General features: G+C 43.4%; 1 protein-coding gene across 2 annotated transcripts in view; it reads left to right on the top strand.

Annotated features, from left to right (window-relative positions):
• POLR1A (RNA polymerase I subunit A) overlaps nt 1-16,862 on the top strand; it is a 74,470-nt gene that overhangs the window by 37,037 nt on the left and 20,571 nt on the right. For both annotated transcript variants that reach the window (XM_047853149.1, XM_047853150.1), the window contains 6 exons: nt 8,937-9,086; nt 10,398-10,581; nt 12,889-12,971; nt 13,088-13,246; nt 14,891-14,989; nt 15,864-16,016. In XM_047853149.1, coding sequence (XP_047709105.1) covers nt 8,937-9,086; nt 10,398-10,581; nt 12,889-12,971; nt 13,088-13,246; nt 14,891-14,989; nt 15,864-16,016 — 828 coding nt within the window. The remainder of the gene's footprint in view (nt 1-8,936; nt 9,087-10,397; nt 10,582-12,888; nt 12,972-13,087; nt 13,247-14,890; nt 14,990-15,863; nt 16,017-16,862) is intronic.

Raw genomic sequence — 16,862 nt, 5'->3', positions numbered from 1 at the left:
TGTCCTTCATTGCCTGGTGTCCATTGTCTTGAAAACCACTGTTTCATATTCATGTCTGCTTTTATTGTTGTTTTTAGTGGAAGAGTCCTTAGGTCACTGTTGCCCTATCCTGGCCAGAAATGGAAGTTGGTTTAACAGAATGGATGGGGAATTTTGCAATTTAAGATTAAAATCCATAAGTATGGATAGTGTAGTTCAAGGAGTGGTATGCTTTTTCTATGAAAGCCAGATAGTGAATATTTTAGGCTTTGCAGGTTATACATTCTCTGTTGCAAGTAGGGCAACAACTCAGCTCTGCCATGGTAACTTGAAAGCAGCCATACACAACACATAAATGAATGAGCATGGCTGTGATCTGATTAACTTTATTTACAAAAACAGGTAGTAGACCAGATTAGGCCTATAGGCTATAGTTTGCTGACCCTTGGTATAGTTTGCTATATGTATTTGTCTAATTTATTATTTACATTGATATTATTTTTATTATTTCTATGTCTTTCTTTTGTAAGCCATCTCAAGTTATCTTGGAAGTGAGGGATTATATTTTAAGTCATGAAGTGTCCAGAATTCATTAGAATTTTGTGGAAACGTAAGCAGTTTCAAAATAGAACTAAATAGTACACAAAGAATATATATCTAGAGCCATAAATACATTGATTCCCTTCAATCTGGGAAGCCAGCCAAAGGAAATAATCTGAAATGTAGAAAAAGCTACTTGAAAAAAAATAGTCCATTATACACCATGGTGTGCCATGGTGGAAAATTAGAAAAACCTGGATACTTAACATTAGTGCTCGGTAAATTGTGGAACATCCATTTGTTAAGATATTATGTAGTTTAAAAGAGTGGTTTTAAAAGACCATGTAGCAGGCTGGGTAGTTTTCTGACACGATGTTGGGAGAAGTAGACTACAGGATTCTATGCAGTCACTTTTGCAACTGGATTAAGCATGTGTATGAGAAAACGTGTTGCATAAAAAGATCAAAATGATAGAATAATTTGGTTCATGTTAGGAATAATTTTTTTCATTTTATAATGTTTCTGAGCTAAGATTATTACGTTTTAACTAAAGAAAACTAGAAAGTAGGCCCTGGTTTTATTTGTGTTGCAGTTGAGATTTTTCAGTGTTTCTTGTGAGGTTCCAATGGGCTGTTATTTCTTTGCAAATAGGTGTAAAAGAAGAGAGTGACTACCCTGCACCAGAATTTGTTAGTGGCTCAGTCTGATTCTGCAGAGAAAAGTCATGTTCAGAATCAGGAGATAAGGAGCTTAGCTTAGGCGGTTTATTTGTACTGCCTCAGAAAATGAAGTCTTAGGCTCTTTCTCCAGGGCATTTCATGCAGCCTGTTAAGTGCTTCTCTTTCCGTTTAAGAATCTGAGGTCTGTCAACATTTGTTGAAAGGACATATGAAGAAAACGGATTTGACTGTCATTGCAGATCTCAAGTGTATATAGCTCAGTGAGTGTTTGCAAAGTGAATATAACTTTGTAAAGTGTCACCCAGATCAGAAAGTAGATTCTCAGCCAGCACTCCCTTCCAGACCCCTGTCAGTTTTTACCCCTCCCCAAAGATAGCCACTGACCTACTTCTAACACGAAAGGTAAGTTTTGTCTTTTCTTGAACTTTATATAAGTAACATCCTTTGGTAGATCATATCTCTGTGTAAGTCACTCATGATACCACATATAGCAATAGTTAGTTCATTTTCAGTGTTGTATGGTATTCCATTATGTGATTATACCATCATATGTTTATCCATTTTACTGTTGATGGACATGTGGCTTGTCTTCATTTGGCTATTATAAAAAGGGCTACTGTAACATTCTTGTATATATTTTTTGTTGAACATATGTGTGTGTGTGTGTGTGTGTGTGTGTGTGTGTGTGTGTGTTTGTGTGTATTTTGGTGACTAAATACCAAGGAATCAAACTGCTGAGTCATAAGATCTATGTTCAGTATTAATAGATTTATTAATAAACAGCAACCTGGAAGAACAGCACAGGGCATGAGAATTCTGGTTGCTCCTTAGCCTCAGCAGAACTTGGTATTATTGTCCCATTTTGTTTATTTCTATTTAATTTTAGCCATTCAGATGGGTTTGTAGTGGCACCTTATTGTGGTTTTAATTTACATTTTCTTAATGACAAGTGAGCTTGAGCACCTCTTCATATGCTTATTGGCCATTAGGGTATCATCTTTTGTGAAGTGCCTGTTCAAGCCTTTTGCTTGTTTTATATTCTATGCCATTTTCTTATTAGTAGGTAAAAGTTTTTTGTATATATTCTTGAATTAGTCCATTGCCAAACCTTTATCTTTTAACCTAATGCTGTTTTCTAACGATCGGAGCTCTTTCATTAATATAACTCACCAGCATTTGCCTTTTATGGCTAGTCCTGTATAAGTATGCTTGCCCTGAAGGTACAATGGTATTCTCCTGTGTTATTGTCTAGTGTTTATTGTTTTACCTTCACACTAGGTCTTAGGTTTAATTGTCTGCATGAAGTTGATATTCATGGGTGTGTGTGATATAAGGTAGGGGATTCCTTTTTTCCCCATATGGCTGTCCAGTTGATACAACGTCATTTGTTGTAAAGACCAACATTTTCCCACTGCTCTTTAGTATCTCCTGTCATAAATCAACTAGTCATATACATGTGGGTCTGTTCCTGGACTCTGTTCAGTTCCATTAATTTGTTTGAGTCCATTGTACCAGTACCACACTATCTTAGTTATTGTAGCTTTATCATACTGACTTCTGATAGCAAAAGTCTTCAGCTTTGTTCTTCTTCAAGACTGTCTTGAATATACTTGGCCCTGTGTATTTCCATATAACTTTTAAAGTCAGCTTATAAATTTCTACAAAAAAACATACCTGCTAGGATTTTTAGTGGGTTTACATTGTGCCTGTGGATCACTTAAGGGGGAATCAACATATTTACAGTATTGAATTTTTCAAGTTATGAACCTGGTATGTCTTCAATTAATGTAAGTCTTATATATCTATCATTAGACCCATTTCCTGGAATTGCTATTATAGATGCTATTGTTTATTAAATTTAATTGTTTATGATTGCAATGTAGAAATAATTTATGTATATTATCCCTGTATTCAGCAACCTTGCTGAGTTCAGTTATTAGGTCTCTGTCCTTCAAATTCTTTTTAACTATAGAAGTAACTGAAGTTTGTTGTTAAACAAAAATCAGTAATGTGAAAGGAGAAAGGAAAAATTCCCTCCCTCCCCAACCCCATTCTCTATGTCCACACATACTCTCATAGAAAATAATTAAGAGTGAGATATTATACTTGCTGAGAGGAACCATGAATCATGATTAAATCTGGCATTCAGTTTTGAGCTTATATTTTAAATTTCTTTATCCATGACATCCTGGTCCTGAGGTATGAGTTTTCCTGACCACCAGGCACCTGGAACTTTTTTGACTGATTTGTAAGCTGGCTTACTTTGAATGAGCCGCCAGGGCTTCCAGAGGGAATTCCATTATTTCAAGCAGTCTGTATTTTTAATTTGGACCACCCTAACAAACTCTGAATGTGGCAAGAAATTCATTTCACTGTTTTCATGTGCTAGGGGTTAACAGAACCTTTCTTGTGATTGCTTTGGGATATATTTAGTTCACTTAATGATATATTGTAGGTCTCATTCTGTGTTCATACATGTAGGTCTATCTCATTCCTTTTAACCCATTCTGTGTTGTATCCAACGATACAGATACCATAGTTGATTTAACTGGCTCTCTGTTGGCAGACATTTAGATTGTTATCTGGTTTTTTACGATTTTATCTAGTGCTGTGGTGAGCACCACTTCTGTTTATACTAGTGGACTTGCATTGGTATGTATTTTATTTTATTTATTTTTTTAATGTTTAGTTTTGAGAGACTGAGGGGGGGAGGGGTAGAGCGAGAGAGAGAGGCAGACACAGAATCCAAAGCAGGCTCCAAGCTCTGAGCTGTCAGCACAGAGCCCGACGCGGGGCTTGAACTCACAAGCCGTGAGATCATGACCTGACCCGAGGTCGGATGCTTAACCGACTGAGCCACCCAGGGGCCCCCGTTGGTATGTATTTTAGATGAGTTCCCAGCGATGTGATTGCTGAGTCAAAGGGTGTCAAATGTAAATACACATTACAAACTTCTTTTTTAAAGAAATCTTTTTAACTTTTAAAACACGTTTTAAAGTTTAATAATAGTCTTAGTCTAAAAAAATGTCATTATTATTCTCATAGATACTGCTACCTCTCACAGTTTAAAAGAATGTTGCGGATAGTCTTTTCTCCTTAGCATCATAGTTTATGACCAGAAAGTAAATGAAACACTGCTAGGATGTTATTACAGAAGGAAGCCTAAAATCATCTTGTCTGACTCCCTTGTTTTTCTTATTGAGATATAATTCGTATTTAACACAAAATTTACCATTGTTAAAAACAGTCTAATTCAATGACTTTTAGTTTGTCTGCTGTGTTGTACAGCAATTACCACTAGCTAATTCCAGAACATTTTCATCATCACCAAAAGAAACCCTGTACCTATTATCATCATTGGCAATTCCTCCTTCATTCCCAACCATCACTTCTGTCTCTATGGATTTGCCTATGTCGGACATTTCATGTAAAAGGTGTTATATAACGTGGGGCCTTTTGCGACTTCTTCTTTTACTTAATATAATATTTTCAAGATTCATTCACATTGTAGCATAAACAGTACTCCGTTCTTTTTTATGACTGGATGATATTCCATTATATGGATATACCTCATTTTGTTTATCTGTCAGTTGATAAATGGATATTTTGGCTCATTCACCTCTGTGACTGTTATAAATAGAGCCACAGGGTGTATTCGTGTGCCAGTTTTTGTGTGAATATGTATTTTTAGTTCTCTTGGCTGTATAGCTAAGAGTGGAATTGCTGGATCATATGGTAATGCTATTTTTAACTTTTTTCAGGAACTACCAAACTGTTCTCCAAAACACCTGTACCATTTTACATTTCTGTCAGCAATGCATGAGCATTCTCATTGCTCCACATTCATACCAACACTTACTTCCTCTTTCTTTGTTTCAGCTTAGTGGGTATGAAGTGGTATCTCGCTGTGGTTTTGATTTGTATTTACCTAATGACTAATGATACTGAATATCTTTTCATGTGCTTACTGGCCATCTGTAGTATCTTTGGAGAAGTGTTTATTCAAGCCCTTTGCCCATTTGGTGATTGACCTGTTTGTCTTTTTATCGTTGAATTCTAAGAGTTCTTTATATATCCTAGCTGTTAGATCTATATTAGATATATATGTTGCAAATATTTTTTTTCATTCTGTGGGTTGTCTTTTCACTTTCTTAATGTGTCCTTTGACATACAAAGATTTTAATTTTGAGAAATTTATCTACTTTTTCTTCTGTTGCTTGTGCTTTTGATGTCACATCTAAGAATCTGTTGCCCAATCTCAGGTCACACAGATTTACAGCTATTTTTCCATCTAAGAATTTCAGGGCTTTAATCCTTATGTTCAGGTCTTAGATTCACTTTGAATTTTTGTATATGGTGTGAGGTAAGAGTTCAGCTTCATTTTTTTTACATGTGGATATGCAGTTGTCTTGACACCATTTGTTGAGCATTCTTAGCACCCTTGTCAAAAATTAATTAACTGTAGATGTATAGGTTTATTTATGGACTCTTCCATTGATCCACATATCTATCTTTATGCCACTATTATGTCCTAATAGTTGTAGTTTTGTTGTATTAAAATCTGGAAGTGTGAGTCTTTTAGCTTTGTTTTTTTTCAAGATTGTTTTGACTATTCAGGGTCTGTTGCATTTCCTTGTGAATTTTAGGATCAACTTGTTCATTTATGCAAAACTGGCACTTGGAATTTCAGTAAGGATTGCCTTAAACCTGTAGATCAATTTGGGGACTCTTGCCATGTTAACAGTCTTCTGATCCATGATGTCTTTCCATTTATTTAGATTTCCTTTAATTTCTTTCAACATTGTGTTAATAGTTTTCAGCATATGACTTTTATTACACTTCTTTGGTTAAATTTATTCCTGAGTATTTTAATTTTTGGTGCCTTTATAAATAGAATTGCTTTATTAAATTAATTTTCAAATTGTTATTGTTAGTGTTACTGTGTTACTGTGTTATTGTTATTGTTACTGTCAGCAGTTGTCAGTTTTTCTATGTTGGTCTTGTGTCCTTCAGCTTTGTTTGAAGTCATTTACTAGCTCTGATAATTTTTTTGTGGATTTAGCGTTTTCCATATATATCACATCATGTGCACACAGAGGTGGTTTGGCTTCTTCCTCTCCAATCTGGATGCCTTTTATTTCTTTTCTTGCCCAGTTGCCCTGGCCAGTACCAGACAGGTCCAATGCTCTAGTACATCGTTGAATAGAAGTGGTGAGAGCCAGCATCTTTTCTTATTCTCGATCTTAAGCAGGAAGTGTCTAGTCTTGGATTATTGAGTATATTAGCTGTGGGTTTTTCATAATGCCTCCCCTTTTACTATTTTTTTAAGTCTATTTATTTTGAGAGAGAACACAAGCAGAGGGGAGGAACAGAGAGAGAGGGAGAGAGAGTGTCCCAAACAGGACCTGCACTGTCAGCTCAGAGTCCAGTGCGGGCCTCAAACTCACAGATCGTGAGATCATGACGTGAGCCGAAATCAAGAGTCGGATGCTTAACTGACAGCCACCCAGGTGCCCCAAATGCCTCCCCTTTGTTAGGTCAGTGCCATTCCCTTCCATTCCTATTCTGTTAAGTGTTTTTATCATGAAAGGGTGTTGGAGTTTGTCAAATGCTTTGCTTGTTCTGCCCTCTTGACTTTATAGATGAGATGGTAGGTCCTGTTTCCCTGTCCTCGGTTGGTTGGATGTGTGTGCTTCTATTACCTTGCGCAGAGACTTGCTTTCCTGACTGTGCCCAGCCTGGCAGTCCCTGCTCTACATACGGTGATTTGATTGAAGTGCAGCTAGTGCAACTAGTGGTTGGCATGACAAGGAAGCCTCACGCTCCTGCCTTAACTTCCTCACCGTCTCCTGGCAGTGCCAGCCTTGTGGAGAGTGTGTCATGACCCTGCTGGTCGTCTTCTGCTGAGATCACGTGTTGTCTGCTTCTTTAAAGACACACTTGCCAGTTGTCCTCCCACTTCTGATGCACATGCATTAAAAGGCAACCACTGTGGCCCCATTGTGCACATATAAAGACACTACTTTGTGGGGCCTGGTACAGGCGTAGAGAAAGCTGTTGATGCCAGCTGATGGCTTCCAGCCCCTCCTTAGCCGTCATGCCTGTTGCACTGGCCTGTTTGCTCCTGGCCTGCTGCATCTTTGGGAATGCGTGCTTTTGGCCCCTCTGGAGTCATGGTTATCCCCCAGGTACTGCTGCCCTCCCTTGGGTTCTCAGTAGAGCAGCTGCTTGAGAAATTGCCTCTCCTAGCCTGCAGTTAGCAGCCACTTGTTGAGCGGATGGCCGCTGTGATGCACCCAACTGGGGCAAAAGAAGGGTGCCCTAGCCTCTCAGTAGCCGTAATTAATTCCAGGCAAATGAATTTATTTCTGGTGTTAGCCAGTAAAAGCTTATTGGGCGGGAGCCATCAGGTTGCTAGTCACATAACCAGTGGGTCTGGTGATGTGCCTCACTCAACTTTAATGACCACTTCTAAAGTACTCGTCCTTCTTGTCAGCACCACTTACGGGGCTTATTCTCTAAGGCATTTATGTAGCCTCAGTTGTCTAGACCAGGAATGTATTTGGAACGAGTGAGCCTGTTAAAAGTAAAATCAGAGCATGTCACTCCTGTGGTCAAAACCTCCCAAGTAGGTTTCCTTCACACTCACACTAAAAGCCTTCTGCCTGAAATGCATGGTCTGATGTCTGCATGGCTCCTTTCCTCACTACCTCATTAGTGAGGCCTTCCCTTCCCGTCTTATTTAAAATCCTAAATATTCCCTCCCTCCTCCCCTTGCTCTACCTGGGGTCCTTCCCTGTTTTATTTTCCTCCAGGGATAATCCCCTTTGGGAATGAAGGTTCCACCAAAGACAGACTGATTTATACATGACTTTTCCCAGCACCTGGCCCATTGTAAGCACTCAATATATAATTGCTGTGTGAATGGGTGGATTTTATCCATTCTGCAAATGACCAGTGCTCAACCTAAGAGCATAGTCATTTTGCCCCACAGTACATGACCAGTCAATGGTGGACCAGACACTGGAGCACTCATCCCTGAAGCTTCTCAGTCAGATGCCTCAGCCTCCTGTGTGAATCTCTTCAGAAGGAGAGCTCTCCATTCTTTCTCTGTATCCTTTCCTTCCTTGGCACCCGCCGGAAAGTCAAAGCTGTTCTGTGGGAGGATGTTATTGACTATATGTAATGACTGCACATAATAATCGTCTATTTTGATGTGGCCTGAAGATGAGAGAAGGATGCCTTTGAAGAGCGTTCTTTGACCTTTGCCTCAGTCCTGGGCCTGTCCTCTGGGAGACGGCAGCTGCACCTCCACTGCTGTTGTTTGTTTATTTTTTTTACCTTTTTTTTTTTTTTTTAAACCATATACTCAAATCTTTCTCTGCTATGACCCCACAGAAATTTGTTTCTTCTCCTTGCTTTGGTCTATTCAGGGACTTAATCCTCAGGTCTAGAAGATTGTTCACTTAAAGAATCATTTTAGGAAATAATCCCATTGACGTTCTTAATGGTGTATGTTTGTTCCTGTTCCTAAGCCCCTTCCTAAGCCATGTGAGTGAAAAAGAACTGAGATCAATTTGTCCTACAGAAGTGGAAGTGTCTGTTTTTCTTGCTCTGCCTACAGATCATCAGAATGGAGTTGTCTGGCTTTTCAAGGTGCATAGGGACAGGAGGTCCTAAAAGGGAGCTCCTCACCTTTTCTCCCCACAATCAGCATTATCTTCTTTTTCTCTCCAGGTTGTGTCAACGCTGCTCATAAACATAATCCCAGAGGACCACATCCCACTGAGCTTATCGGGAAAGGCGAAGATCAGCGGCAAAGCCTGGGTGCAGGAGTCTCCTCGGCCTGTTCCCGGCTTTAACCCTGACTCAATGTGCGAGTCCCAGGTCTGGCTGCCTAGCTGTGTGGGTTGGAGACATCTAGTCCCAGTTTTAGGCAAATTGATTTAAAATGGAGACAGAGAAAGGGAGACACGCCCATAGAAGTGGGCGTCATGGTTCATAAGAGAGGGCCTTGTGTCCGAGTCGGTGTCAGTTTTTAGTTTTAGAAAGAAAGGGTCAGAGTTCATCACTAGCATTTGACCCTCAGTATAAACCTCACAACCCACTTGAGGAGCAGAAGGCCTCCAGACTCAACTCTGCAAAACTTGGAATTGCAGAGCCTGAGCTTTCCCTTGAGGCTCCTGAGTGGCTCGAGATCACAGACCAACCAGCTGTGAGGTTGCACACTTGCCAGTTCTGTGGCTCGGGAGCCAGGCCTTGGGGAGGAGGCCCAGGGCAGTGGAACCTGGGCACAGTGCTCCTGCAACAAGCAATAGTGGCCCCACACTAAAGAGTTCCAAGCCTTAAGTCCCCGGCTCACAAGTGCTTTGTCACAGGGTCTAGCAGACATTCCATTTCAAAGTGAAGCTGCCACTTTGCTTTCCTTTTATAGATCATATGCTTAATGCATACTCCATTATGTACCTAGCAGTCCTTCCTTTAATTAGCTTCTAATGCTTTATCCCAACTTTATAGAAGTGCAGAAGTCTTAAAAGATGTTAGAAAGGTTATGTTGTTCTTACTTCTAGGGTCCAAGGGAGGGAGTACCTAGGCCAAGGTCATGGTTATGAAGTTTACGCTCTGGATGCTCTCATTTATAGTCACAAGGGTACTTGACCTCAAGTCAGTATGGGCAGGGTTGTGGTGTAAGAGGACATGTAAACACTGAAATGTCTGCACATGCGTGTGTGTATATAGTATAGTCTCTGGAAAAAAGTAATTTAAAAGTATTGGTCTATATGTCCTCATCTCCTTTATTTGGAAAAAATACATTAGGGACACCTGGGTGGCTCAGTCAGTTAAACATCTGACTTTGGCTCAGGTCATGATCTCACAGTTTGTGGGTTTGAGCCCCACATCAGGCTATGTGCTGACAGCTCAGAGCCTGGAGCCTGCTTCAGATTCTGTGTCTCCCTCTCTCTCTGCCTCCTCCCCACTCACAGTCGGTCTCTCTCTCTCTCTCTCAAAAGTAAAAACTAAATTAAAAGAAAAAATATATTAGTTCCGTTTGTACCCTACATCTTTCCATCAAGGACTTGAGGCAGGTTACAGTAGAGGTACATACACAATAAGGTTAATAAAACACAGAGAAGGGAGGGGGTGGCTTACACAGGAGGTGTCACCTCCACTCCAGTGTTGGTGTTGTCCCCTGCACAGGTGATCATCAGAGAAGGGGAGCTGCTCTGTGGGGTGCTGGACAAGGCACACTATGGGAGCTCCGCCTATGGCCTGGTCCACTGCTGCTACGAGATCTATGGTGGGGAGACCAGCGGCAAGGTTCTCACCTGCCTGGCCCGCCTCTTCACTGCCTACCTGCAGCTCTACAGAGGTTTCACCTTGGGTGAGTGCTGGGCGTTTGGCCCTGCGGCTCCCTCTCTCCTAACCAGCATGCCCATCGGGATGTCTCCCTGACTCTATTAGCAACCTCCAAGGGAATGGCCAGTCTCCTTCTACAACTATGTCTTCACTTGACTGCCAGCAGCATGACACAGACATGCTCCTTCTTGGTGCTTTCCACCACTCCCTGATGGCCAGCATTTCTTCACCCTCCTTGGTCCTTATTTCCATTCTGTCCTTTTCTCCACCCAGCCTTCATGGTTGTCTATCCCTGACACTGATTTTTCACACTCGAACCCACCTCCATTCTTTCCTGTAAGCGTCCTTCCAGAATTCCTTGGGCACTCCACGTTCCAGAGACCACCTTCTTCCCTACTGTCAGAACTGCCCACACTTCCCAACACAGCTGAGGCATCGGTGCTGTTGGAAACATCATGTTGGGGCAGACCTGCTGGGGTGATCCTAAGATAGGAAGAAGAACTCCCTTGTCTCCTCCCTGGAAATGAGCACACACCGTTTGAGGAAGTTGGCTCTGATAAAGACAGCAAGCGTGCTGTTACTGTCTATGCCTTGGGCTTACTCAGGGTGGTGCGTCTCCCAAGGACGCAGAGTGGAGTCTGAGCCCTTCTGCTTTGTTCCTGTGAGGAACACGTGACATGCTGTGTGTTGAGCCTGAGCCACAGTGAGTGTTAGCATTGTCTAGTTGGTGATTAAAGTAAGACTCTGTGCTTTGCAGACTTGCTTGTGTGCAGACATGGTGGGAATCCCATTGTGGGGCCCATGGGCCACCTCAGCTGGAGCCTGTTCACTTGCCTGCAGTGGGGCTTGCGTGGTTATATGATACATGTTCCATTGTGGCAGAGTAGAAATAAATACAGACATGATAGTGACCGAAAGTCACCCAGCATTCAAGCCATAAGCGATAACCACACATTTTATGTGTCTTTCTAGACTTTCCAATATAAACACATTCAGAGAAAAATGGGATCCTACACTACACAGTTTTTGTAACCTTTTACTCCCCATTTTGGAATGTATTTATATACGTTCTTTTGGACAGGTCCTACATCCTCAGGTCTGTGGCTACAGATTATTCTAGTTGTATAGATGTACCATAGTTTATTTAACCAGTTCTGTAATTAGACATTTAGGCTCTTTTCCTGGCTTTCACTTTATTGCTGGGAATCCCATCTTTAAAAATGAAAAGTAGCGGAAGATGCCACACCCAGCTCACGATGAGGACCACACCTAACAAGCCGTGCCTGCAGCACTGTGCAGCACATGGCACAAAGAGAATTCAGCCCCCAGATACAAAAGCCTCCCAGAGACCACGAGACAGAAAGGGAACAGGGCCAAGCTGGGCCCAGCTCTGAGGGAAGGGTGAGCTAGAGACATTGCCTTCCGCTCCCGCCTTCGTAGCCAGAGGTCAGTGAAGGGACAGCAAAGTGGCCTGGAGCTGACCCCATGAAAGACCCGCTTTTGTGGTTACGGCTTCCTCACAGAGGGACTTTCTTTCCTCCCTTACTTGTACGTGTTCTTCTGAGCCCCTCAAGCTTCCAGAATGTTGCATTGGAAATTCCAGCTGTTTTAGCTCAGCTTCTGAACAGTGTAGCCATTGTTTGTCTTCCCATTCAGACCTTGGCTGAGGGACTTTTGAGCCCAGTAGCACTCGACAGATAACAGGCAGCAAGTGGTTAAAAGATGAAGTAGGGGGAGGTGCCGCCCAAGGTGAGGAATTCCTCAGCCCTTTGAGGCCAGAATGACAGGTTTACCGAAGCGGGAGCAGCCTGCAGTGATGGGCCCTGTCACCCGGGCTCAGGTGTGTGCCTACACACACACACAACCATGCAGGGTGGGCCCTGTGACGTGTGCCTGCTGGGAATCAAAACCAGGATGTTCTTTCCCTTCCTGTCTTCTTCCTCAGTTTTCATCCAAAACCTCATCTTCACCCCAGCCCATCCATTCATTCAACATGTATGTATTGAGTGGAGTGCAGTCTAGCTGGTGGCTAAGAGCACAGGTTTGTAACTTGGCCCTGGGTTTACTTTTCTGCCTATGGAACATTGGGCAGGTAGCTCAGGTTTGAGCCTTAGTTTGACTATTTGTAAAATGGGGCTTCGAATGCTTAGCCTCTGGGAAGCACTTAGGAGATGGTGGCAATCTCTTCTTAATAACAATGTCAGTATCGTCATCGTTATTCTGGTGCTTCCTGTGTTTGTGGAACCATGTGCCGTGCCCTGACCTCCCAAGCTTACAGCCTGGTGAGAAGTTAGGCCCGGTCCCCCGAGAGTTTGTCTGTCTCACTTCACAGGCGTGGAAGACATTCTGGTTAAGCCGAAGGCAGATGTTAAGAGACACAGAGTCATTGAAGAGTCCACCCACTGCGGGCCACGGGTGAGGAGGGCCTGGGAGGCTACAGCCTACTGCAGAGGGTCGGGTCTCCCATGGAACAAAAGCCACACCTTCCTCCCTTGGCTGCTGCCTGTGACGTGTTCCTTTTCTCATCCTAGGCTGTCAGGGCTGCATTAAACCTGCCAGAAGCTGCGTCATGTGACGAGGTCCAAGGGAAATGGCAGGATGCCCATCTGGGCAAAGACCAGAGGGATTTTAACATGATTGATCTGAAGTTCAAGGAGGAAGTGAACCATTACAACAATGAGATTAACAAGGTTAGTCCAGCGGCGTGTGCACTTATCACCACCATTTTGAATGCTGGTTTTTAAAAAAATTACATTTTGCTTCTCACTTAGGGCCCTGTGGAGCACTTTGGCTCTTTAACAGCTGACTGGGTGAGATGTGAGGTGGGATGTATAGAATTCATCATTTTGAAGAGCCAAGGGCTTTGTGCTCTTACTCGGTTAATGCTGAGAGGACATGCTTTGCACTTCTTTTTCGTTTTAAATGTTTGTGTTTTGGGGTGACTGCATCCATGGGGACTGAAGAATTCCTCTGGGGCCACTGTGGTGGAGGAGCAGAATGAAGGACCAAAAATACTATTGCCACTTAACATGGCGGCTGGGGGTGAAAGCCTGGGTTCAAACCCTGTCTGCCATGTACTTGGTGTGTGACTTAAAGGCAAGTGATGTAAGCAATCTGTATCTTGGTTTACTAGCCTGGAAGGAGGGATATGAGGAACACTTACCTCACAGCATTGCTGAGAGGATTAAGGAGCTAATCTACACTATGCTCTTGACACGGTGGGAGCACTCTGGAAATTCTCCAGAGCCCCTGTCTGCTTTTCCACCAAGCCAGTTCTTCTACATCGGAGAAAGGAGAGGGAAGTCCCTGCACAGGCCAAGACCACAGCCGGGGCTCTCCACCATCTTGCCTCAGAGCTGGGGCTTCCAGTCCTGCAGCTTGAAGGAGCCAGCCTGGCCCTCACCCTGCCTTCTGGACCACAAGGCCCAGCCTGAGGGGGAGAGGGAGAAGCAAGGCCATTGCTCAACAACAGTCGGTATTTGCCTGGTGCCCTCTGAACTGGCTTCCAGGATCCCTTAGCCTGCCAGGAATGCAGACCTCTCGGTACAAGTGCTGTCCCTGAGAAGTTTTCTTCGGAGGAGCCTTCCCAGCACCACTCCGAGAATCTGGAGGCCCAGCTTCCAGGCTTGACTAAGAATGCTGGGGTGTGGTCTCAGAAGCACCTCAGAATCGCTTCTTGTCCCACCAGCAACTCTCTTCCCACTGCACACCCCCCACTCCCCCCGCCCCATCTCTCCTACGTGGGTCTGGGTCTCTGCAATCCTAGTAGAAGCTTAAATAGACTCTGAGCCCCTCCCAGCGCCTCTTCAGGCTCCACCTAGAGGGTTTTGCTCATGTCTGCTGGCCCTGGAGCCAAGGCCAGACTCCCACGTGGTACTAGGGCAGCATGTTGGTAAATGTGAGTGTGTCACAGGCATTGGTCCTCACTGCCAAGTGTGCAGGAAGTGAGGCTGTGCTCTGCTGGGCAGATCCACAAGGGTATCACCTCAAATTTTCTTCTTAGCCAGCTCCTTTTTAGACTCACCAACTGGATATGCTGGCCCCTCTAGTTCTCCCTTTTTATTCCCATTTGCCAGTGGCAAGAGCCTTGAGCTTCTTGGCAGAGGGTGTCAGGAGGGCACAGCACGTGGGGGCCCTCATCATTAGACTTGTATCTAGGAGTTCTAGCAAAAAGGATGGTTGCCAAATGAGACTTCTTACCTTGAGTGGGATTTGGCCCTTATCTCTAGATAAATAGTCTGAATTTATTGCTTCCGAATCCCAGGTTTACCTTGTGATTTGGGATTTCAGATGGGAGTGAAGTCACTGACTTGATGTCTTTATTTAATCTGCAGGCATGCATGCCATTTGGCCTGCACAGACAGTTCCCAGAGAACAACTTGCAGATGATGGTGCAATCTGGAGCCAAAGGTTCAACTGTAAACACCATGCAGGTGTGAGCAAAGGCGGACTGGCTGGTTTGCCAGAGGGATGGGGTGATTGCAGGAGGCAATTTTCAGATTTCTTTCTGATTTTAAAAGGGTCCATGTGCCATATAAAACGTGGCAAGTACTAAAAAATATAAAAGCATATAGAAATTAGTACCGTTAGCACATCAGTGTTAGAAACAAACACAGATATAAATGTGTGCGTGTGTGTAATCAGTCTTATCTGAGGTCCTGTCATGGTCTGCTTTCTTCATTTTTTAGTATATTGTAAGCACTGTCCTAGAGGTTTCTTTATCCTTAATTTGAGGCCCGTTACCTCCTCGGGGTCCTGCAGTACTTTTGTAGCATGTTTGCAAATGTTAACATTTCTTTTCAAAGTCTTGATGACAGTGTAGAGCAGTGTAGGAATGGGTTTAAAAGGCTGAAGGCCTCAGCAAGTCCCTTGACTAGAGTGAAATCCAGACACATTGCCCTCCTCCCCACCCCCCACCAAGAATATTAATAGGTGGTTTTATTTTCTTTTGTCCTTAAGAGTCTAAGGATTATAATAAGTTACTTTTTCTCGTGGGCCTCAGTTTCTCCATTAAGGCCCTTAGGTCCCTTCTGGGTATAACACCAAATGGTTCTGAGACATGTCTTCTTTTGCAAACACCGCCCATTTACAACTGACCCCAAATAGTAAAATCTTGATCCGTCAGCAATAGGAATGCATAGTTCTCTTCTTGAAACATGAGCGCCTTTGGTTAATTGGAAAATCTAGTTTGGCCTTCAAAATCCAGTTTTCACGCAGCTTTTTTTCGAGAGCAAGCCCTTCCTCCCTCTGCTAGGAAGCAGCATTAACACATGTGTGGATCTCTCCTTTGGGTTTCCTTTCCTCCAGATCTCATGCCTGCTGGGCCAGATTGAATTGGAAGGTCGGAGACCCCCCCTGATGGCATCTGGCAAGTCACTGCCCTGCTTTGAGCCTTATGAATTCACCCCTAGGGCTGGCGGCTTCGTCACTGGCAGATTCCTAACTGGTATCAAGCCTCCTGTATGTATTTTAGTTTTTTCTCTTGCCTCTGCTCATTGCTGGGCTCAGTGGTAGGAGACTTGTGACCTCTACCAACAACTTGGAGCAAGGACAATCGAGTAATAAATGCCAAGCCATTTGTTGCTTTCTCACTAGACCCTGTGGCCCACAGGGACAGTAAGGATGCCACCCTGTCATGTTCAGCATTATAACACCAGAGCTTTCACAGCACCTGGAACATCATGAGTGCTAAGTGTTTGCTGAAAAATGAAAAGATGGGTAAGACCGATCCTAGGTCTGCCTTTTCCTGCCATATGCCCTCTCTATGCTGTCTTCCCTACTTTGAAGGCAGCTAGAGAGGGGATGCCCCTCACCAGGGTGCCCTCTGTTGCCAAAAGGAACATCACAGAGATTTATTTCACACTCCACCCCCACCAAGAGTACCTCCCATGGCTCCTCCTTCATGGTGGGAAAATTGACTAGCTGTGGCAAATGTCTAGTTCTTGGTCAGCAACAGACTTCTCCCCTAAGAAAAGGTTTTCTCCTCACACTTGTCAGAAATGGCTTTTTGAATGTTAGTACCTTTTGTTCCTTGGTTAGTGCATCTCTGCAAGATCAGACAACTAAATCCAGGTCGTGAAGAGGACCGGCCTTTCGTTTCAAGGCCACCAACTGCTCCAAGGGCTCATCAGTCCCACATGGGTTCTCCAGTGACCACCCATGGCCTCTGACAAAGGATGGAAGAGAGATGATACAGACCAGAACTTTTTAAACTCTGGTTGTGACCCCTTAGTGAATCATGAAATCACTGTAATAGATAGTGACTGTCATTTCTTTATAATAAAACAGAACAGGGTAGTGAAGAAA

This window comes from Prionailurus viverrinus, chromosome A3 (genome assembly GCF_022837055.1).
Source record: "Prionailurus viverrinus isolate Anna chromosome A3, UM_Priviv_1.0, whole genome shotgun sequence".
Classification (NCBI taxonomy): Eukaryota; Metazoa; Chordata; class Mammalia; order Carnivora; family Felidae; genus Prionailurus; species Prionailurus viverrinus.
The sequence above is the reverse complement of the archived record's forward strand: the minus strand, read 5'-3'. Positions and strand labels throughout refer to the sequence as shown.